At 38.2% G+C, this 24,459-nt stretch overlaps 1 protein-coding gene and 1 long non-coding RNA gene across 2 annotated transcripts in view; one reads left to right on the forward strand and one right to left on the reverse strand.

The window, feature by feature from the left end:
* nsmfa (NMDA receptor synaptonuclear signaling and neuronal migration factor a) overlaps positions 1 to 19,235 on the forward strand; it is a 47,819-nt gene extending 28,584 nt beyond the window's left edge. The window contains exons 6-13 of the mRNA XM_067575365.1: positions 5,965 to 6,098; positions 6,648 to 6,731; positions 6,842 to 6,875; positions 7,808 to 7,878; positions 8,301 to 8,380; positions 9,054 to 9,156; positions 13,926 to 14,001; positions 15,417 to 19,235. Coding sequence (XP_067431466.1) covers positions 5,965 to 6,098; positions 6,648 to 6,731; positions 6,842 to 6,875; positions 7,808 to 7,878; positions 8,301 to 8,380; positions 9,054 to 9,156; positions 13,926 to 14,001; positions 15,417 to 15,514 — 680 coding nt within the window. The 3' untranslated portion in view covers positions 15,515 to 19,235. The remainder of the gene's footprint in view (positions 1 to 5,964; positions 6,099 to 6,647; positions 6,732 to 6,841; positions 6,876 to 7,807; positions 7,879 to 8,300; positions 8,381 to 9,053; positions 9,157 to 13,925; positions 14,002 to 15,416) is intronic.
* Positions 660 to 23,557, reverse strand: LOC137171372 (uncharacterized). Its single transcript, XR_010924749.1, has 3 exons — positions 23,242 to 23,557; positions 7,749 to 7,886; positions 660 to 773 (listed from the first exon to the last, which is right to left on the reverse strand). It is a non-coding gene; the product is annotated as an uncharacterized lncRNA (long non-coding RNA).
* Positions 23,558 to 24,459: the final 902 nt, after the last annotated feature.

Below are 24,459 nucleotides of genomic sequence, written 5' to 3' on the forward strand. Positions count from 1 at the left end.
TCCAGTACAGATGTAGCATCAAGGTGACGAGTTGCTCGGAAAAGTCTAAAGTGTTGAAACAATGTACAAAACTTAGCAAATCTCAACACTCAGCGTTTTTGACTTTATGACTTAACTGCAAATAAGACATTTAGTAGTTTTTCCTCTACATGTTTACACATGAAAGACTTAGAACAGTTCTGTTCTTCCTCACACAAAAATAGGCAATTAGTTTGCAAATTTACTTGACCTTTTGTAGTGAAAATCTTTTTGTTGAAGCCATTACTTTCTGGTGTAGTACTATAAAGTCAGAATGGAAATATGTGTGAAAGGGACTTATGATTATGTTGTGTTTGGAAAAGCTTGGAAAACAATTATTTTGTGATTTAAAAAAAAACTGTTTTGACAGACTACTATCACATTATTCTGAATTTGTCATTTAAGAAAACAGAGGCTGGGATGTCTAGATGAGACTCCCAACAAGATTCAAACAATGTGGATTTTGTTTTTAACCAGAAAAGCCCAATTAAAATCCAAATGTGTCAATTACTAAAACCCAAAATCTTGTTGTTGCTGACAGTAATGTCAAAGTTGTTCCACATCTCAGATTCTCCTTGTTATAAGCAGGAACTTGTTCTCTCGGAGATCATTTCTTCTTCTTCAGATAATTCTTGTCTCTCTGCACAGCTTTGGGAAAACCAACCTTCTCCTTTTGGTCACAGAACATGGTGGCAAGGCTGCAGTGTTTCATGTGTTGGTTAAGTCAAACTGAATAAATGGTGTATAAAATGAGCCTGGGGGAATAAAGAGAAACCTATTAATCAGGGTCTGAGGTTCTTTACTCAGGTTTATGTATTTGTGATGTTGAGATCACTTTAACTGTTATTTTTTATATCTAGAAAACAACCTTATAATGCTGGTATCACAAAATAGCGTCCTTGTGATCATGAAAAAACCTTATGAATGCTCAGGATAAAAATGAAAAGAAATGTTACTTGAAAAGAACAAGCTGGTATCAGCAGCAACATGAACAGAAAATCATTAGCGAGGACCCATCAGCCTAGAAACTACAGAGGCCAAAAAATATGGCGCCTTGAGGGACGCTGTTGATTAACTCTGTCAAAAACTTTCAAGTAGTCTAAAAATATTCTAAGAGCACAGTGATTACTGTTGAAAGCAGAGCTGATTTTATCAGGAAGTTGTAGCTCAGCTCTGTCTGTGAAACAAGAACGGTCTTTTTAAATCCATGCTGATGATCATACAGAAAGGAATATGAGCAGCAGGATGCTTTATAATATTGTTGTAGTGAATGTTAGCATTTATGGTGTGTGTATTTGTACACGCAGGCATTTGTGTGTTTGTGTTTGTGCACAGGAGGGATGGCATTGTATGTACACTATATCCGTGCACTTGTAGCTGCATCCGCCTTTGTACTCGTGTGTTTTAGGTGGCGAGTGTGTAGAGGAAACAGCCGGTATGCGGGCTTGTTAGTGTGTGTGTATGTGTGTGTGTGACTATCTCTCCCCGCCTACACTAGCATTCGCTGAACGTAGATCGAAGAGTTTCAGCCGTTCCTGGAGTGATCCCACCCCTGTCAAGCCTGACTCTCCTCATGAACCCAGAGACAGTGAGTTGACACAGATTGATGCGCGCACGTACACACACACACACACACAAAAACACACACAGCCATTGACACACACACACACACACACACAGTTTACTACAACTGCAGTGAGTAGACAAAAATGGTACACAGAAACTGAAGGTTAAAGGGCTTTAACTCTGAAGTAACCAAACCACATTTACAAATTTTGCTACTCAAACATGGACGTTCATCAAAGTCCTTATTTGCGTAGCTAAATTTGCGTCAATGCTGAGAGGGCACGAAGCAAATTAGCACTGAAATAAAGAACATGTGGGGACAGATTCATGAGCCCAGAACAAGCTCTGAAAGCATGCAAGGACAATCTTGTGAAAGTAATAATGGATCTAAGCCTGCAAGAGTTTTATTTTAATTGAGAGTGAGCAGTCGGGTTTTTTGCTGTCTGTTTGTATTCCAAGCATGCAAACTTAAAAGTAAAATTTGACCCCACCCTTTACATTACGTAAAACTACCTCCCACTGCAGTCAACTGACACTCATTTGTCTACAGACAGAACTGTAAATGAAATACTGGATCATCCTAGCAGCCAGATATGTCCTTTTGAAGATGTTAATCAAAAATTGTGAAAGTGTCCTCTCATGTTTTCAAGTGTTTATACTCTGACAAAACAACCGCAGTGAAAATAGTGAGAGTACATTTTGTACTATGAGTGTAATCATAAATTACAGACCTGTTCCTTTGTGTCCTCGTGTCCTGACTGGCAGATTGATTACAGCCTGAATTTGCTTTGTGCTCACTCAGTACTTTTGTCATTAATTAATTTACACACACAGGTGGCTCAGGCAGAGATGAAAGCCACTTAGCATAGTCAGCCATAAAAAAAAGGTCTGGTAATCAAAACTTTGATATACGAGCATGAGCCGACTTACAGTACAGCTGCGATGAAGCCAAATCATCTGCAGCCCTAAATTAACGCCCATCACTAAGAAAAAACAGACATATTTAATCAAAGACTCAAAAATCATATAATAAACACAGACAACATCAACTACGAACAGGGACGTGACAAAAATACAAAGTAAACAGAATAAAGGTGATAAATACTGACAAATTACTGCAAAGGCCTAACTTAACTACAAATTTCAGGTACTTGTACTTTGAGTTTTTTGATTTTTCTATTTTCTACTCCCACTATAAAATATTTATCTGATGGTTGTAGTTACTGATTCAGATGTTAAATCCAGCATCACATAAATTAATCACTCTCTTCCTGCCCTGCATTCTGTCCTTATTTCTTCCTTTTTACTTTTTAATAATTTCCTTCCTCTGCGGATCTGAAATCACGAAAATCCCAAAAGGTTTTTCACCTAACAGCAAAACTAAACTTTTGATTTCCATATTTGCAAACATTTTACTGCTACACAACTTTAATAATGATAATAAAATTTTATTTATAAAGCACTTGTCAAGTTATTCAAAGACGCTTTACGTAAGTTGAAAAGTTAAAACTTTAATGTAAAATTTGGAATATAGCACAGAGTAAAATACATTGATTTCTATTGTGTTAAGTATTTTAAGACTTCTTTCAATATTGACATACAGGCGGGTATCCTAATATGTCCAACCTTTTTATCAGTGTCTGAAATGCAATTTTGTTACTTGAAAGTTAAAGCCACTTTTCATAAAGTGTTAACCAGTTTGTCTGTAATCTGTACGAACAGACTGAATACTGGAGATATGACGTAAAACAACAAATACTGTAGATCTTTCTGTTGCATAAAGGTGACCTTTTGTCATCACGCTTTCACAGCACAGCCCCTGGTTTTGGCAGATCAATGACAACTAAACACAAGAACAACGAAATCTGCAGACACTTGCACAGAAAACACACACTCACACTTACAAAACTGACTGTCTCTGCTGTTGACTCTGACCCTGTCCATCTGTCTCCCTATGACCGTGGGTCTTTCTTCAACTTTGTGATGGTCTCTCTTTCTGTGAGTATGTCCTCCAAAAATGGAGTGTGCGTCTCAGTCCGCGTGTGTCCGCTGGTACAGAGTTTAACGCGACGATGCGTGTGAGGCGTGTCTTAAGTGTTTCTAAGAGGCTTTGAATCAACACACACTGGTTGCATGTGCCGTTTTGTTTCTATGTTGATGTCTGAGTATCTGTGGTTTTTATGTTTTTTCTCCACGTCCATCTTCAGTGTTTCTGTGTTTCAGAGTGTGATGAAAGATAAATGAACTGTTGACGACAGTCTAATGGTGTGGTTGATGCTGCATTGTCCCTCTTTCCCGAGGGAAAGGTATTGTTCTCTGGAGGAGCGACATTAATTGTCTATCTTGCTTGTCATCTTCTTTTTTCTCTCCTTTTCTTCAAATCTCATTTTCAGCTGCTAGGTTTCCCCCCTAGGTATCTACAGCTGTGTTGTTATTAGAGAGTTTGTAGAACATTTTGACAAAGTCTTTAAACTAGAGCCTGACTGATACTGGATTTTTGCAGCTGATACCAACATAAATATTTGAGAGAGAGCACCACTGCTCTGTGGTGGACAAACTATAGCAACACAGTTTCTAAATTACCTCAAACACATTTGGCATTTCTGTACAGCAGAATGGCTTCATTCAATGACCTCATTATTTAAGAATATTGTACGGGACTACGGGCCTTTTTCACAGCAGACAACAGGTGTTACTAATAACATTAGCAATGGCTCTGTTCTATTTAAGTGTCCCAGTAAAGCCATGACAGTGAGCCAGCATGCAGAATACCAGGGCTCAGGAAATGATGAAGCAGCTAAATTTAATTCAGCATTTGTTAATGTTATGTACACCTGGGTTTTTCCTATTGTAGCATGTCAAAAGACCTATTGTACAGGCAGATTAAGAGGAAAAATACATATAAAGTAATAATAAATGCTGGAACTACCCCATGCCTTTGCCTAACATTGTAATTTAACTATTGGGAAACAGCACTTAAGTTTATCAACAGGCAAATCAGTCAATCAATAGCAATTATCAGCAATATAAAAATATCATTCAGATTTGCTTTGTACCACTGAATCGTTTTCACTGTATAATTTGCGATGGTTCAATAATTAGTTATTCAGTGGTTCTGTAGTTATTGTGGTAATGCATTAACAACTATAGGCCTGTTTCACAGCAGACATTTTGATGTGTTAAAGCAGGAAATGCATTAATGATGGCTCCCATTCCATTTAAGTGTCCCAGTAAGCCATGAGCAAGCAAGCATGCAAAGCAGGACCCTGAAACTGGAACAGCTAAATGGAACACAGCCATCGTTAATGATGTTAGTTATACCTGTCGTTTCCTGCCATGTCAAGTCAAAAAATATGTGAATAAGGTTTATTCTCTTCGTGTGCTAAACTTTATAGTACCATTTTATAGTACTGCTTCTATAGAACAAATTAGTTTTATGCCACATTAATAAATCCTCCCCCAGGTATGAAATAATTTAACAGCTGTGCATTGCTATTGATAGGGAGCCATGGGCACAATCAATAATTGAGAAAGAACTTTACCAAGGCAGAGGCAAATAGTTCACGTGAGTGGCCATGAGTGACTATATCCAGAGTGTTAGCTAACATTACAACATAAATCAATACACAAGCTATGGTGTTTTACTGTCTCGTACAATAATTCAAGGTTATACTCAGGCCAAGTACAGTAGTTTAATTGAATGACATGCTGATATGCTAAGGACTGCCTCTGCTTCATTTTTTGGGAACTTATCAGAGGTCTTTGAAAAAGATCTGCCATTGCCTTAGTCACCCAAAAATACACCCAAACATTCAGATTCATCCGATTATTATCACTCTGCAATTCTAGTTAGTTCTTTGATATTTTCTTTTTTAATTCCAAGATTAGTCCAAGACAAGTTTTCTGAATGATGTTGTAACCCAAAACACAAACTTTCCTTCATCACAGATACTATTTAGTGGATAATTTTATAACATAGTGTGTTGTATATATTATTATTACGTGTTAAAGAAGCACCACTCGATGCTACATAACACCTTTCCTTCTTAGAATAGCTGCCCTCTGATCCCAGTTACTGATGCCAGAAATCCCGCTGCTACACTCACTATCAGTCATTCTTTTTCCGCTCCTGACAGCTGTCTCTGCTTTTTCCTGTTCCATCTGTCATTTTCTTATGTCGCCGCCATTATTAACAGCTCCATCCTTTTTTTCTCTCCTCCGCACTCACCTTTCTCCATTTCCTGGTCACGCCCTTTCTTCACTCCCAGATTTTCTCTCTTTATGTCACCTTTTTTGCCTCCTATAACCCCACTTACGCTTCTGTCTACACCCTATTATCTCGAGTCTGTTTCCTCATTGGTGTGTTATACTTTCTTCTAGGTGGAGACCTGCAAACCTCCTGTGGCACTCTTGATGAAGGCGGCCTTGATGACCCTAGACTAGACTGGGAGGAGGAGAGGGAAATGGAGAGGCTGGCCTGTGAGGGAGACGACTTTGTACCTCCCAAAATCATGGTAAGAGATCAGCATTATAACGATCTGCAGATTATTTAATCAAATTCCAATGTCTGTGTTTTAATTATTGGGCCACTGGATTAGGAGTCAGGATCCAGCAGGGACCTTGAAGTACAATACATAATTAGTTATTAAAGTATTTAGTCTTCAACCATCAGCTTTCTAAAAGATTTTCTAAAATCTAAAACAGCACCACCTGCCACCTGCTTCATGATGTTATAATAAATCCATGCTGGTGTATCGTCCTTCTAATAATCCTGGTGCATTGTTTCTGATGCTCTACAGTATGTGTTCACGCTTATAAACTAAAGAGGAAGTGACTGTGTTGTTTTAGCTTCTACTTTTAGTGTTGTTTCCACACTTTACAGTGAAGAACAACAATTATGATCCTCAAATACACCAATTTAAAAAGTATAGACTCCATCTAATGTTTTTCATCTCCTTTTCTCTTTTCTCTGAAATGCTACCCATTCCTCCCATTTTCTCAATTTTTTTCTCTTCTTTCCACACATTCTACTTAACCAATCTTTCCTTCCCCTCTTGTCTTAGCTGATCTCTTCTAAGGTCCCCAAGGCGGAGTACGTTCCCACCATAATCCGCAGGGATGACCCCTCCATCATCCCCATACTCTATGTGAGTCTATAGTCTATATCACTGAAACACTGCACTGTACTTGTTTGATTGCAATGCCAATTACAGCATTTTACAGTGTTGTTTTAATGTGTATGTCTTTTGGTACTCAGGACCATGAACATGCAACTTTTGATGATATTTTGGGTGAGTAAATATTCCTGTGTATTTTATAGTAATTTTCAGTTTTCACCTGTTTTTGTAACTTTAGTACATCTCAATGGAAGATAAAAATATGAAATATGAAAATGGCAATAATTGCAAATGTTTGAGGCAAGAAGTAAATGCAATACTAGTCAGCTGATGGCAGTGGACACATAAAGAAAGTATTAGTTGAACAAGTAACAAGTATTAAAAACAGAGTCATAGATTTGAAAGTGTACATGACATCCTGTCTATAAGAGAGATTTAAAAGATGATACCAGTTCTATCTTCTGAGAATAAAATCAGTCACCTTTAGTCTTGAGTGTGGAGTGTGCAATAGTTTACCTGATGAGAGGAGTCTGAACTCTGACTCTTACTGTGAGAGTTAAACCGTCAGAAAAATAGCTACTGGCTAAACCTCTTCTGCAGTCCAATCCCCAAAAATGTCTGAGAACTGGCTAACGCAAAAATGACTTAAATACATTTTTTAAAATTGGTTTCTGCACATTCTAGAAATGATCTTGTTGCTCATTTTAGAAGCACTTACATTAAATGGTCCCCAGAGTTTCCCAGATAATGAACTCAGCATGGTACAAAGCTCACGCAGAGTTATTGAGAGGATGTCAATGAATAATTTACACAAATAGATTTCAGATTTCCATTTTACTGTCTTTCATTGACCTGTTTTATTTCGCTGTGACATTTAATGCTGCCTCAAGTACACACTGTTGAATTAAAACACTGTCTTCTCTTAGTGTCTCTGCTGTCTATTATTACACCTGTACTTAAACTCACCCTCCAGAGACTCCCTTTGTGTTTACATTTCTCTCTCTCTCTTTCTCTCTTGATACATTTTTACTTTTCATGTTCCTTTACCTTTTTCCTCTCTTGGTCTCCGTTGTTCACATCAATCCCACCCTTGTTCTCTCTCACAGAGGAAATAGAGAAGAAGCTCACAGCTTACAGGAGAGGGTGCAAGTTCTGGAGGATGCTCATCTTTTGTCAGGTGAGGAACTAGGAGACAAAGATAAAAAGTAATACTGTATTCCTTATAGAATTGTAGGTGTTCCTGGTTAACCCTCCTATCCCACTGCACTACAGTATATGAATCATAAACAGTACTCTATACAAAAAGTGGCATGAAAGCATCTAAGATAAAGAAAATGAAATAAGGAAGAGATACGAGCCAAAACGGGAGGAGGCATTACATGAATATGTATTTGGTTTGTGTGTATTGTACATATATTTGTGATATATGAAGTTTCTGCATGTTTCCATTCATATACTGCGGATGAGAATTCCCCAGAGTGAGCAGCCAGACTGCATTGAGTACCTTCCTCGAGGATCTAAGCATTTAAGATCTTAATTAAGAAGAGGCAAATTGGCAGTTGTGAGACTAGTAATGTGTTTCATTCTTGTGTCTCATAGGGAGGTCCAGGTCATCTGTACTTACTGAAGAATAAAGTGGCGACCTTTGCTAAGGTGGAAAAGGAGGAGGACATGAGCCAGTGAGTTATCACTGGACTGGTTCCATCTCTGTTTAATGAATATTAGTTTATGTCTCATAGAGCCTCCTACTGTTAAATATCATGACAATTTTCCATGTCTCATAAAACCTTTGCAAGTAATGATGCTTTTCAAAACATGGCTAACCTTGCAGACCCTTATGTTTTTGAGCACTGCAAGTGAAACAAAAATTTTACCTTAGCTGCATTTTCACTGAGCCTTTTACTCAAACAATAATCAGAATAAGAGCTGAACTCAATAGAAATCCATCAAACTGGCTTATTGCCAAAGATCTCTTCATTTCATTTGAAAATGGTACTTTAAACCTTTTCATTATGGCTTCAAAGGATTACACATCCTGAAACTAATTTGTCATGTAAATGACCTTTACTCTATTTTTAAAATATGTATACTCTTTCTGCGAATCCTATTTCATTTAAATGAAAGATGTTCCACTAGGACTTTGTTGTCATTTATGAGCAATACTGCTTTTCTGAGTGATGTATCTCTCTCACGGGGGTCATTTTGAATAGTTGATGTTTACTTTTCTCAGGGCTCACCTTCTGTTCCATAACTTTAGTATTAGTAAGTCTGTTAGTTAGTTATTAGTCTGGTAAAACAGTAGCTGAAGGAAGAAAGCTGGCTCATGTAACTGCTGCCTTTGTCTTTGTTTAGGTTCTGGAGGAGGCTCAGTCGCTTCATGAGTAAAGTCAACCCAGAACCCAACCTCATCCACATAATGGGATGCTACGTCCTGGGCAACCCCAATGGAGAGAAGGTACTGTAGACTGTACAGACGCTAATGCACACAGACATACACTTACACACACAGAAAACCTAGCAAAGCCAAGAAAGGCTCAGTTAAATTTGAATTTTCAGTAACAAATAACTAACAAAGCAAACACACTGCGATCACTGCTCTCTTATCACAGTGAATAAAAGAACGTAAACTCTATTACTTCGGCTAAATAAATGACTGCACGGTAATAAACGAGGCAAACCTTGTCTAGCCACTCTAGTAAGTGAATAAAAGAATGCAAACGCCATTACTTTGAGCTATATTATTAAAGTTTGATACAATCTATGAATGTGTGACACATTTGTAGCAGTGTTATCAACTCAATTCAACATTCAACCGCAAATCAATTACCACATCAAAGGCACCTACAGCGGGGCCACCGCACACCGCGCTGCAGAGGTATAATTCCACCATCATTTATAACAAGGTCACTGTTGAATTACATGTTGAAAACCTAGGATTTATGTGCCACGCAAACTGAATAACTTAGGAAGCCCAAGTTTTATAGACTTTTCGTTCCGTGTCTCTTATCATCACAGTAAAGACTTCCTCAAGCTCACTCCTGCCCAACTTTGTTTCTGCCTCTCTTTGGGGCCAGTTTCCCTGTTTGCTGCCCCGCTGCTTTCGTATACATTCTCACTGTGTTTCCATCTCTGCTTGTCTGATAATCGCCATATCATCCTCCTGGCTGTGTGTTTCTCCCCCCTCTCTTTCTCCACCTGTGAGACTGTATCACCTCATTCTGAGTAATGTTGCTAGATATAGCAGAGAAGCACACATGCTGAGTGATGCTGCACCTTTCTCTACCTGACAGAAACACTCACACACACACAAAAACAAACATGCACACAAACAAGCAGGCAGACAAAGTCACACATGCACACACACAGACACACACAAATCATAGCCAGCGTGTTTGTCTGACCTAACTGTTTGTTCCAGTCATGTCTGCCAAAATGCTTTGTTACATAAAGTGGATCTCCCCGGGGTTGATGGACAGTCTGGCAGTCTGCAGAGCCGACTGCACATCATTGCTATCTCCACCTCAACAGACAAACCCAGATATGTACAGTTGTTTCAAGGGAGCCCAAATTCAAAATGAAAATGTCTTTTTTCAAAGTCCCAAGTTCCCAAAGTGATACTTTTACACTTGTCTAATGTAGTCTTTATAAAAGTGCAGTACGAAAGCAGAATTAATTTAGCTTGTATTTTTACATATGAATGTGTACACACATACACTTTTTGGGATGTAGAGCTGCAACGGTTAGTCTGTTATATAACTATTTTAATAATCAATAAATCATTTAGCTTAAGTCATTTTTCAAGCAAAAATGCCAATCATTTCCTGGTTCAAGGCTCTAAAATGTTAGAATGTGTGGCTTCTTCATCTTACTAAACTGCACATTTTTTTGGATGTGTACTGTTGGTCGGACAAAATAAGATATTTGAGGATGCACCTCAGACTACAGGATGTTGTGATGGGTGTTTTTCGCCGTTTCCTGATGTTTTATTGACCAAATGATTTATAAATTAATTGTGAAAATAATCAGCAGAGTAATCACTAATACAAATCATCCTTAGTTGCAGCCTTGGGGATGTAGACAGTTTTCCAGCTGTGACCTTACTCCTAGTTATTCATTCTAGACAACTACTATAACATATAACCATATATCCTCCACTCAGAAACAAACAAAACACATCACTTCCACCCTGCTTCTCATTTTAAATGGAGTCGCCTTAAATCCTTGTTCAAACCATTTTAAAACAGGCAGCATAAAACAAACACTTGCAAACACAAAAGTAACAGACAGGATTTCAAATAGCAAAGTACTTGCAGAGCCAAAGCTTCTTGACTGCAGATTTGAAAGCGAGACACACACACACAGACACACACACAGTACCAACAGTCTCTTCAGCCACATACTCTGATACTCACGGTTGTTCATATACTGTGTACATATTTGTGCATCTGTGCTTAGGGGAACTTAAATCCTGATATAAAAAAGGTATTGGGGTATATATTTAAGCTTATAAATATTGACATGAGCGTGCAGCCGTGGCAGAGTGGGCTGAATTCAACCAAGAGGTAAATTAAACCACCCCCTCTCTGTTTGAAAAGTAAAAACATAATGGTTAATTCATGACTAATAAAATCACTCAGCAAGTGTTATGTAAAAAATATCAAAGGGATGTAGCTTGATAAGCACAACAAAAGCTGATATCGCAGTGTAATTTCTCTCTCTAATATTGTCTCTGATGTGGTTTTATTAAAATGCATCCACCATGCTGTTATCACATTTAAGAACTGAGAATTTATTGCATTTTCTACAGTTTGGGACCAGAAGAGCTCGATATACATGAAAGTGAATGTGATGGAAAATACAGGTGGCAATGCTACATAAATTGCAGAGGGGGGGGGGGGGGGGGGGGGGGGGGGGGGTGTTGTTATTTCTGGAAAGAAAGAAACACAACTGCCCTGTGAGATATGGGCTAGGCTGCAGCTCATTAACAAAGAGCACAGCACTGAAGAAATGTAATAGCTGTTGTTTTGAAACACAGTTTGGAGGTTGCAGTAATGGAAAAAAGGCTGGAGGATGGAGAACAGCAGGTGAGCAGGTCAGAGAGGCAGTATGAAATTTTCAAGCATGTTTTGGTTATGTCAGCAGCAAAGACTGGTGCTGAGCTTGTTCGAGGCCACCCAGCACAGAGAGAGGAAACTACCCAACATGCAGCACATTACTTGAGATTTGTTATTTGCCTCCAGCTCTCTCTGCACTATAGACAAGCCACGCAGCCTGCGTCTCCCCCCAACCAGTCTCTCCTCCAACTCTGGCATACAGCCATCTTCTTTTATCTTTTTCAAAGGATTGCAAACACAAGGAATGAAAGAGGCTTTTTCTTACCACCTCCATTTTAACATCATAACGTGAAAAACAAAGGCACATTTGGTCTTTGATTTCTCTGATGGGGGGGTTTTGAGATCCCTCATGACTAAAGTCAAGCTAGAAGTCAGTGAGCTTCAATTTTTTTATGTGCACTACTGCACAGTGTCGTTAGCGAGGCAAGAAACTATAGTTTTATCAAACAACCTTCCAAAACCCCAAAATATTCCACGATATAATGCTGAGGAAAACCAGCAAATCCTCACATTTGAGAAGCTGGAACTTCCAAACATTTGACATTTTTCATGACAAAGTTCAATTCAGCACTAAATATCATTATAGTCTTACTTTGGCTCTTGATGTCTTGTGCTATTAGAAAAAAGAAATTGCAGGACTACAAATGTAAGCTAGCATCTCAAATCCCTCTATATATACTGATCCGTTCACTGATTTGTTTGATTTCAATCGTCTTTCTTTTAATTTCCCGATGATAAGACTGTAAAGCTTTGACAAGCTCATTTGTTTCATGAAAAGAGAGAGGTCATATGAAGACAAGGATTGAACATGTTTGCAACTTGTACTCTTATCATATTTCCTGTTCTCCTTGTTACCCACCCAAGAAGAATGTGCACAGGTCTCTTTGAAAGTAATGAGCTGGATTCATAGCTGTCATCATATGCGTTTCCAGTGTCCAACATAACATTTTACCCGACTGGTCACTTGGCCAGTAGATCAGAGGACTGTATTTATATAGCACCTTTCTGAGAGTCTTCTGACCACTCAAAGCGCTTTACACTACATGCCAACATTCACACACACATTTATACACTAATGAAGCTGCCATGCCATACACCAATGGAACAGCCTTCAGGACCAATTTGGTGTTCAGTATGACTCTTTTTTCCATAATTTTGGTGATTTATTCATTGTATATGTAATATGTACAACAGTGCAGTTCCCTTTAGATTTGGTTGTTTTCCTTTAGTTATTAATATGTAATGTTGATTTATTACACAAATATGCAAAATATAAAATTAGGCACATATTGGATCAGTAAATGAATGGTGTATAAATGTAGGTTTCTTCATATTTTCTGTAAAGGCAGAGAGTATAGAATACATAGGGAGAAGAGAACAGAATTTATGATAATAACATTTCAGTGAGGATCGATGGATGACCTTGATAATAAACACTTGTGTCAAGAACTGAGACAGTGGTGAGAGCTCTGCAGAAATGTACTCATTAAGATAGACCAGTGAGAGAAAGAACATAATGGTGTTTGTTTGTGTGTGCATGTTCACTCCAGGCTCCTTCTGTCTGCTTCAACGAGCCACCTGTCCACCACAGACATGGAATTGAACTGTAATGAATGAAAAGGAGGAAAATGAAACAGAAACTAAGAGCGTCTGTCTCCACAGTACATCATCTGATGGTTATATATTTGTGCTTTAGAACATAAACACCATGAAACAATCAGAAAATAATATTTTATTTCTCTCATTCACTGCTTTGTTCTCGCTACCGCCGCTCCCTCTCGACACTCGACCACCGCTGAGCTCTCTCTATTTCACTCACTTTTACTCGTCTTTTTTAAAAATGAGTCAGGAAGCCGACAGCAAAGCCTAACTTTACTTTAAACGTTATCAAACAAAGGGAAATGTCCCCCCTTGTCCTAAACTGTATACCCATGACTCTGATTGGCCAGTCAACTTAACCTGCATAAACTTTTACTGGCCCCAGGCCATCGGTTATGTTGGACCCTATTTGTCAGTGTGTGTGTGTCTGAAGATGCAGGCTCCCCTGCTGTGAGTGTATCCAAGTGCAGAAGGATTAATTGGTGCTTGTTTTCTTATCTCGGCCCAACAGCTGTTTCAGAAACTGAAGAATCTGATGAGGCCTTATTCTGTCGAGTTCGAGTCACCGCTGGAGCTGTCTGCGCAGGGTGAGTCTCAACAAACAAACACACTCAAACATACAGGGACACACATGCACACATATACACATGTGGTGATACAGACATCCAGTATGTCTGAAATGACGCACACAAACCCATATGTCCAGCATTAATATCTGGAGGAGGAATTTACATGAGCAGCTGTTCCCTTATTTAGAAATCTTAATTTATTTCAACAGTTTGTCACCTCCTGTTTCCTTCTCACCTCAAATATCCCTCTCTTGCACACTCACTCTCTAATGGTGTTTGTTTTAGTGTGAATTTGTTTTTAAAAGCAAATGATCCAAGTCATTTAGACCTCAGACTCCACCACATAGGAGAAAGTAGTCTTGTTGCTTTGCAACGTCTTGAGACCCACTCCTCTCCTCCCTGACTTTGGAAGTCCTCTCTATTCAAGTCACAACTCAACTCTTGTTCCAGGAACAACTGACAACTCTTGTCTGTTACACCCAGATCCAGACTTCCTCTTCTTTGGCTTCTCATATTCATTAAAAGTCTTCCCACAGACGAACATGCTCTCTGCACCAACAACTACTACTACTCCCTGCTACCTATTCACTGAAAGAAGCACCAGCCTCAGCACCCCTGATGATTTATAATTAGACACAGAAACACTACAAATAAATACATTGGAAGGGTAAACACAAAGTAAAAACTAATGATGTTTTTAATTAAGAATTGTCTGAACCAAACTCCCAGTCAAAACCATGAGTTGAACAAATCCTTAAATCAAATCACACCAAACTTTTGTCCCTTACATTTTTAATCCTATCACCAGACAAGAATGTCAATATAAGACGATTCTGCAAAGCTCTGGATCACCTTAAATGCCAACTGAGCTGCAACTAACAATTGATTAATTGATTAGTTGTTTGGTCTATAAAACATCTGAAAATGGTAAAAAAAATATATATATATCTCACAGAGAAACCAGAAAATATTTACATTGTGAAGCTGGAATCAGAGAATTTGGACATTTTTTCCTAACAATTGACTCAAAATGATGAATTGATTATCAAAATAGTTGGCAATTAATTTTCTGTCAATAAACTAATCGATTAATTGACTAATTGTTGCAGCTCTAAATTCCAGAGGTGGGTTTTTGTGGTGTACAATGCCAATCAGAAAAAAATCATGGTTATGGCAAATAAAATATGGATCAGGTATAGGTTAGGGTTAGGCAACAACACCTGTGGACATCTTGCTGTATGCTTCTAATGTTAATCAGAAAACTTTGACTATGTGCTACTGTTTTCATAATATGTGTTGTAGAGTGTATTTATGTTTGCAGATTTAGTAAATGGAAACAGAAAATGATGTACATACATTGTTCTTAGATGGCTGAGTAACTATGCTTCCTAATTGCACGATTCTAACTTTTTCTATCTTATTTTCCAATCAAGGCAAAGAGATGATTGAGATGTACTTTGACTTCCGCCTCTACCGGCTTTGGAAGACACGCCAGCACTCCAAACTCTTGGACTATGAGGATTTTTTGTGACAAAGAAACCCGGATAATAATAATAGGTGCAGCAGAGCCTTCCGGCGCCACGAGGAACCTGTTAAAACTGACCCAATGACTAGACATTGCTCAACTGTAGTGCTAGACCCGTCAACTCAATATAAAACAGTCATACCTGCTTTCATCCTGGAGAGGACTGGGAGAGGAGGAAAAGGGATGGCAGGACAAGGAGGCTAAAGACCAACCACCATTATGCTGTGCCTCTACTCTTCCTCGTTCCCAGAGTAAGGGTCAAAGACTAACAAAAAAAGGGCCGAAAAATACAAACAAAAGAAAAACTGAGGAAAAAGCAGCTGGACTACATCATTGTCGCCGACTCGCTCTGCCTCTTGAGTTTGAAAGCAAAAGGAGAATCAAAACTTCAACTGTGTAAAAAAAAACAAAACACCATTTTAGTCACACGTCTGCTACAAGGACTTTTTTTTTTGAGGCCGATGTGCTTCAGAGAAATCACTGAAACTCATTCTCTTATAATGTTGTTCTATGTTTTGACCGGACCTCTCACATAATCTCAGACCCCGGAGACTTACATATAATCCATGTGTCGATGTGTGTATATATCACATAAATATCTAGCATAGCTTTAGTCATGCAAATAATACTCTATATGAGAATAATGATGCATCATTTATTTTTGATGTGCATTGTTGTGCAGTTTCATATGGACATACTTTGGAATAACTCAGGTTTTAGCCATGAAGTAATTAATCTGTCCGTCTATTCTATCAAGATATTGTAATCTTCATTGCCATCGCTTGGAATGATTGTATTATCTCTACGAAATGTATCTTTGAGGAACTGAGCTTCATGTTTTGGTAAAAAAGAAAAAAAAAAAAAACAGAAAAAAGGAAAGTACAATGTGCTGATTTTGTGTATGTGTGTATGTGCGAGTGCGGCTGCTTTCCATGTAAAAAAGAAAACATGCAGATGTGTGTATTTTCTTTCTGCTCCTCTGTTCAAGCAAAAATAACTGTTTATCACTTTCATATCTACCATTTCTCACTCCTTCTGTCACATACCCCCATACACAAAGACCGCCTAGTATGATCTATGATGTCAAGAGGGATGTAACAGCCATCCAAGTACTCCTACCCCTGTAGTGTAGGAGTTGCCCTATCGAGCCCTTCTGCTCTCTCGCAGAAGGTCCAGGCCACTTAGCCGGCCCCTGTCAACAGTGCCGGCTGCTCTCACTATCTGCCAAACACTCTCGGCCTCCCTTAATGGCAGCCAAACGAGCTTCCGCCACCTCTCACTTCACTGGGCTGTGATCCAGTCTGAGGACCGGAGCTCTCTGAATTAAACAGATCCGCCAGGAGTTTAAGCTGTTAACAGCCATCTGCTGCCCCTGCCAGGTGTCCGCTAGTTAAAAGGCCACAAATATGTGCTGAGTGTGTGTCTGTGTCTGAGACAGTCACACTAACCGAGTGACCTGAGCTGTCTCAAACATCTTAAGGATGGTCGAATGTGGAGAGCAGCAACTGAGTCGACACACATACACAGACTAAACACAAGGGCTGGGACGATAAGAAATTTTAAAAGGGGATGTATCCTGCACATTTCCAGGTCTATATTTATATTCTGGAGCTCTACTGGAATATTTTTGAGTGATTTACAGTTCAAAAAGCTCTTTTTTCATCTTATACTGGCTATTTATGCAGCCTCCTCAGCTCAGCCTCTGTCTGAAACAGGCTGTTTTAGCTTCTGTCTCTTTAAGCCCCACCTCCCAATGAGCCCACTCTGTTCTGATTGGCCAGCTCCAGATTTCACTTATTTTTCTCGTTCCTTACTCAAAATGTCACTTCTTAAATACTTCCGTACATATTCAAGCACGAATCTGATCCAAAATATGTGAGTGGACAACATGAACAACCTGTGGAACAACCTTAGCAACAAAGACTGATGGACGGCTATTTGTGGGCATACATGAACGATCTGATGTCGATTTGAGGGGGAAGTAGAGTTAACTCTGCAAGCCTGGGCTTTGTCTTACAGGGAGCATTTTTACATACATTCACCTTATGTTTTGAAACTTTGACCACGTTTAACATAGATATCAGACATTATAGCAGTATATAGATGACAGAAAGTCACAAAAATCATGATATGTTCCCTTTAAGAAATCAGTAAATAAAAGGTGCACTCCACAGGCTTTACAAATGAAGGTCACCTTATTCCTGATGATGTTATCAGGGTTATCCTAGATTCAGCTTCAGATTACAAATGTATAACAGAAAAGCTGCTTTACAAAGATGTGGGCACCTACCAGGCAGGGAAGGTCTAATGAAAGGCGCTATCAAGTTGTATTACAGGAAGAGTAGGAAACAGAGTTTTCAGGGATTGACTCATGCTAGGCACGAAGTCAGGGTATCTTGGCTTCTGCTGTTACAATTTTGAACGTTATTGAATCCGTCTCTGACAAGCCCCCTAACTTTATGCAAGCGCGATACTATATCACTGGAATATACCTCTGTGATAATAAATGTCACCCTTTTCTTGTTTAACAGTATTCAACAGAACAGTTATATCAAATTTGTCAAGTTTTTTAGACTAAAGTCACAATAACAGAACTACAAAAACTCTCAACACTCTGTCTTCAGTTTGCTATTTTATTTCTTAGGTTGACATGTTTCTGCAAAAAGCTCTGATGAAGGTAGGTTTGATCAAAGGCATTAACCTAAGAAATAAGCTGAGGCCTGAGTTTTGAGATTTTTTTGTTCTTTTAGAGAGCCAATATTAGTTTTTATGTATCCATAGTTTTGTTTGAGAGCAAATAATGTAAATGCATTTTTCTTGATGAGGGGATTCCTTTTATGCTATTCTCAAACACCATACTTTTTGTCATCCAACATTTCAAAATGGCGTCATTTTCCCAAATGTGGCAGCAATATTGTCGAGCATCAAGTGTGATTCCAAACCGGTCATGGACTGTTTGCATAGCAGAAAGTTTACAGAGTGCATTAGGAAAAAGATTGTAGTTATTTTATAGATTTCAGTGGTCCCAGCCCTGCATAACGCAAACATATACAAACACACACACACACACAGGCAAAGACATTCTCTATCTGTGTATGGTAAATACATTTCCCATTTGTCATCATTTGTGCGGATGTGTTGATATTTGGTGCATTACGTGCAGAATGTTTTTGTCTTAAGGTCAAGCCCTCTCACTGGAGTGCTCTCTATCTCTCTACTAGCAGAACTTTATTTGTTTTTATTTGCCTGTGCCCTCTCTCTGACATTGCAGTGCTGGCCTATAGTTTGTCTGACACAGATAAGTGCTCTCTCTGCCTGAGTCATGCAGTACATGTTTTCACTACAGATTTAAAAATTCAGCAGTGTTCAACCTGTCATATTGTCGAATTCTCAAAGATGTTGCCCTCACCAGCGGCTGGGTTTAAAGGAATATTTTTTCTGAACTTTACCACGGCATAACTTTCACATCAGAAACATGGACACTGGTTAATTTAAAGGAAAGCAGCGAGGAGAGGGATTCAATCAATTCAGGAAGTGTTTTTCTTGTGCCATAACAAACATAGGAAAAAAGAAAATCTTATATCCAGACGGTAAAGAAATGACTGGTAATTAATGTTCTGTTTGAATATATTGGGCTAAACTGACCACGATGTAAAGAGCACTCTGACTCAGGAGTTTGAGAGAGCTTTCTTGTTTTCAACAACATTTCACCAGAAATCTAATTAAAAGATGCAAATATATCCTTTTGTCTCTCTCAATCTGTTGCATTGTTTTGCCTTTTTATTTCATTTGACACATATGGAAAAAAAGAAAAAAAGGGGGGGGGGGGGGGGGGGGCAAGATGTAGTTTGCCATTAGAAATGACTTTTCTCTGTAACAAATTGGAAGAGAGCCAAGAATAAGTTTAACAACAGAAATCTGACATCTGACCTTTTGTTGGATGAAAATGTATAAAAACTGACTTCAGGTTAAAATACATCACAGACATGAGGTGTAGTTTGATAGGACTGCAGACTGACCACCCCCTCATTTTGAGTCATTTTTTAAGAAAAAATGCAAAAATTCTCTCTTTCCAGCTTCTGAAATGTGAATATTTTCTGTTTTCTTTATTCTTCTATGATAATAAAGTCTATGGACTGTTGGTTGGGACAAAACAAGACATTTGAGGTTGCATCTTGGGTTTTGGGAAACATTGACATTTTTCACAATTTTCCAAATGAGGAATCGATTAATTGAGAAAATAATTGACAGATTAATTGATTAAAAAAATAATCATCAGTTGCAGCCATAGTTTAGGTAGAGGTACAACTAATAATTATTTTTATTATCAATTAATCTGCTCATTATTTAAGATTTTTTTCTATACCTAAATGTTTTTTGTATATCTAAATGTCAGAAAATAGTGAAAATGTCATTTTAATTTCTTAGAGACCAAGGTGACGTCTTCAAATGTCTTGTTTTGTCTGACCAACAGTCCAAAATACAAACTTATTCAGTTTACATCCTGTATGACCCAGAAAAGCATCAAATCCTCACATTTGAGAAGCTTAAACCAGTTAAGGTGCAGCATTTTTACAAATCAATTAATTGATTGAACATTGCAACTCTAGTTTTATGATGAACATACAAACAGTACTAAGACTTCTGAGTAAATTTCAGTAGATAATCTATTGAAATCAATGTATGTAAGGTTTCTAATCAGAACTTAAAAAATATTTTTAAGAGCTAGAGAAGGACTGAGAACTAAAGCCAATCAGAGATGATTAGAGCTTTAGAAACTACAATACGATCATTCTGAGGGCTGTTTGATTCTCTGTGCTTGCTGCTGAGATTTTCATTTAACATGGCAGATGATGAATTGAACTCAGCCTGTGGTCAGTAAGGGGTCAGTAAACAGGTCAAATGAAAAGCCTGGAAAGCAAATTTACTGTACGCACAGCCCAACCTGTACTGAGTGGCTTTCTTTATTGTGGACTGATTAATGCAAAGGCCTTGCAGAATGGAGAGAGGTGGTTAGAAGAGGCTAGTTTGAAATGAAGAGTGGAGAGATCACGTATTGCATATACTGTGTATGTAAATGAAAGGAAATTTCTCTCTGCATGGAGTAAAACACTTGATAGTGAGGTTCAGCCTCGCTGTCGGAAATAAATTGGAAGCACAGGGAAAGAAAGAAAGAGAAATATGAAGACAATAACAACATGTATTTTGAATTATTTGTCTTTTTGGCAACTTAATATGCAAAAATGCAGATAATGCACTCTAGCAAAGGGACTTTTTTGAGTATCAGGACTGTTTTAAGGTGTGTTATCTACCTGTCCTAGCAATGCTTCCATCCCTAATCTCCATGCACCGCTCCCCCCCCATCTCTCGTTTTCACTCCTCCACTTTAATTAGAATGTTAAATCAGTGTCAAGTTTTCAAACATCACAGACAGTTTGTCATTACTCAGTTGCAATCTATTTAGCACAATCTACAGTACTGATTGTCTAGAGGCTTTAAAGTTCACTTTTCCCCCACACTAACATCACCTTTTACAAATTCACCTTACATCTCTCTTTTGAATGGGACAGACACGAACATGACAGACAACTTGAGAGAGAAAAACACTGACTGAATAAAAACAGAGTTATTGACACAGAATGAAGAGAATGTGAAAATCTATCACTAAATTTAGATTATTCTTAAATAGAGCTGTACGATCAGGCAATCAGATAAACATTTTAGTCATTTTCTTAGCAAAAACGCCAAATATTCACTGGTTGCAGCATGTCAAATGTGACAATATGAAGATTCTCTGTGTCATAGATGATAGCAAACTAGATCAGTGGATTTTTAACTGTTGATCCCACAAAACAGGCTATTTGAAGACGGCGCTTTGAGCTTTAAGAAATTATAATGGGCATTTTTCTCTTTTTTATGACATTTTATAAACAAAACAAATTAAATAAAGAAAATAATCAGCAGATTAATAAATAATGAAAATACTTAATAGACCCTATTCTCATCACTGTAACACATACAATAAGTACACATCCCACTCTAGAAGTACTCTAAAGAGCAGTTATCTTAAGCTGTTCTCAGCCTTTCAAAGTTAAAAAAACATCTCTGCATCGCACCTCCTGAAGCCACAAACTGAGCGCTTGAAGAGGCCACATCTGGTTTAACATTGATGAATATGGTGACAGGACATGTGGTAGCAGGATGTCTGTTTTGACATAAAGGCATACATTTGGTATCTAACCTGTCTGTAGGTTGTTATTTAACAATATCCTAAATTAAGTCGTCACATCGCATCTTGTAATACTATTATCTAGCAGTGTAGTATTTGACATAGCTGGCCATTTTTCTCAGTTGTTTTCAGAAGTTGGTCAGGTAAAATTGCAGGTATACATAGTAGTAGGTTATAGCTATATGCATATAGGGATATTTACTTCTCAAGTTTAACCACGGTTTCCAGCTCCAAACTCAGTTTTTATGACACTGTTTGATAAAACAGAACATAAACTCTTACAGCAATCATTTGAGACAGTTAACGACAGTCTGAGAAAAAAAAAGTACATTTAATGAAGTGTTATTTCTATACAACAGTGCCGTGACCATTACTTCCCTGTTCCTCATACACTCCATAAAGCAGATGTGCCACTAAAATAGACATAAGGATAGTAGAACACTTGGGGCAAACATGACTCCTAGTGGGGGGTTAATGACAAGTTGAAAGAGGCGAAAATGGAAATTTCATGGAAGTGAGTATTAACATAAATATTTATTTTGCATCTAGGCTGTGACCAATTCAGTCCCACAAGCATAAACTCATCTCTGTGGCGGCGGAGACTTTAGAGAGTAGCAATAATGAACTCCACAAAACCAGAAGATACAGAACAAACTGTTACATGTGGTCTGGCAGCTCCAATGTGGCGCTGCCATTCACCAATAAAGCATGTTCAACCACACTGCAGGGAATATACTAATCTATCTGATATGCAGCAGGCGATGACACATCACATAATTATTGACTGAAATGCATTAAAATCACAAGAATTCATGACTTGGAGCAGACAGTCTCTTCTTGTGAAATGTTATGTAGTGTGATAAGCAGCAAATGACCAGCAGTACAAGGTTGGCATTGAGTGCAGATGAGTATAATAGCAGTGTGAAAACCACAGAACAGGAGCATGCTTAGCTGACAAAAACACATTGCTTTTGAAGGAAATATGTCTCCAATGCTCAGAAGAATATGAGGAATGTGGAGCAAATGTGAATTTGACTACTTGTAGCCTACATGAGACAAATGTTGAATTTTCCCTTGAAGCCAACATTACGGAGAAACAGATATGTGAACGGGCTATGTCCTCGAAATTGAAAAGGCAACAGCAAAGGGGGAAACGAATGCCATAAAACCAATTCTGCCCATAACACATGAATTTTCATAATTCACCTCAATGTTAACCAACAAGATGAAATATAATAACACACATGCTAAACAACAACCACCACAAAACAAGCCAAGCCACTACGAGAAGTCATCATTTACAATAACCACAATCGCAAATTCTGCACATAGCTTTAAGACAGCAGCATATAAAAGCAGAAATTATTAGATAGCAGACAAGATATTGCCAAACAAGCACATTTGGTAGAGCAACCAGCCAGCCCAGCAAAGATAGGCCTATACCAAACATTTTAACTACTTAACATATAGCTAACACATACTCTCAAAAGCAGCAAGTACTTACCTTGGTGAAATTAGCATTGTGTTCGGGATTAACAGCTAACTCTTCAGCAGGAGCCGTCCAAAACGAGTCAACAATAGTGGGGAATATATACGACGTGACTGTTGGCAAGTTAGCTTGTGTATTAAGTACAACATTATAAGTAACAGTATTAGCAACAAGTGTTTTCAGCAATGTCACAGCGGGGTTTGCTGATTCCGAGTTCAGCGATGCGGCATATGAGACCAAAGGAGGAGGCAGGGCAACGCAAGTTTAAATAGTCCGCCCAATTACGAAGGGTACCTTTGATATTTGTTACAGGGAATAGAGTGTGTCACCTGTGAGTGTGTTGGTTACGTTTTTTGCCTGAAAAAGAGTACAGGCTTGGTTCACATCTTTCAAATATGTGATGTGACTTTCCAGAATACCAAAGCCAAGAAGATGAACATGCATTAGCCCTGAATTCAATGTAGAAAACTCCACATGGTCTAAATTCAAGCATGGACCATTTGACATTTGACAAAAGTAGTGGTGGAAGAAGAACTCAGATGAAAGTACTGCATGAAAAATCCTACTTAAGTAAAAATACAAACGTATTGGCAGCAAAATGTATTTAAAGTATTGCAGTAAAAGTAGTGGTTTGGTCCCTCTGACTGATATAATTATATATGACATCATTAGATTATTAATACTGAAGCATCAGTGTTAGAGCAGCATGTTACTGTTGTAGTTGCTGGAGGTGGAGCTAGTTTCAACTACTTTATATACAGTTAGCTAGTTTAGTCCAGTCGTTCCCAACCTAGGGGTAGGGCCCCTATAAACGGTCACCAGATAAATCTGAGGGGTCGTGAGATGATTAATGGGAGAGGAAAGAAGAAAAAACAAAGTTCTGATAAACAAATCTATTTTCAGGGTTTTTTTTTTTTTGTTTGTTTGTTTTTATCGTTTTCAGGTTTTGGACTTTTTCTCTCATCTTTGATTTTTGGTGAAATATTGAATCATTTGAACATTTATTGAAATGAAACCAAGTGAGAAGTTTAGAGGGAAAAATCACTATTTGGTGGAGCTGTTAACAACTCATAGACATCTGAAATGTGACCCGACTACACACTGCTTTATGTAAGATATCAAAAGCCAAAAAGGTTGGAAACCACTTGTTTAATCTTTAACAATGTGTTGTATTTTAAAAGCTTGTTATATTATCCATAAATGTGATGGAGTAGAAAGTACAATATTTCCCTC

The sequence above is a fragment of the Thunnus thynnus genome, chromosome 19, assembly GCF_963924715.1.
Source record: "Thunnus thynnus chromosome 19, fThuThy2.1, whole genome shotgun sequence".
Classification (NCBI taxonomy): Eukaryota; Metazoa; Chordata; class Actinopteri; order Scombriformes; family Scombridae; genus Thunnus; species Thunnus thynnus.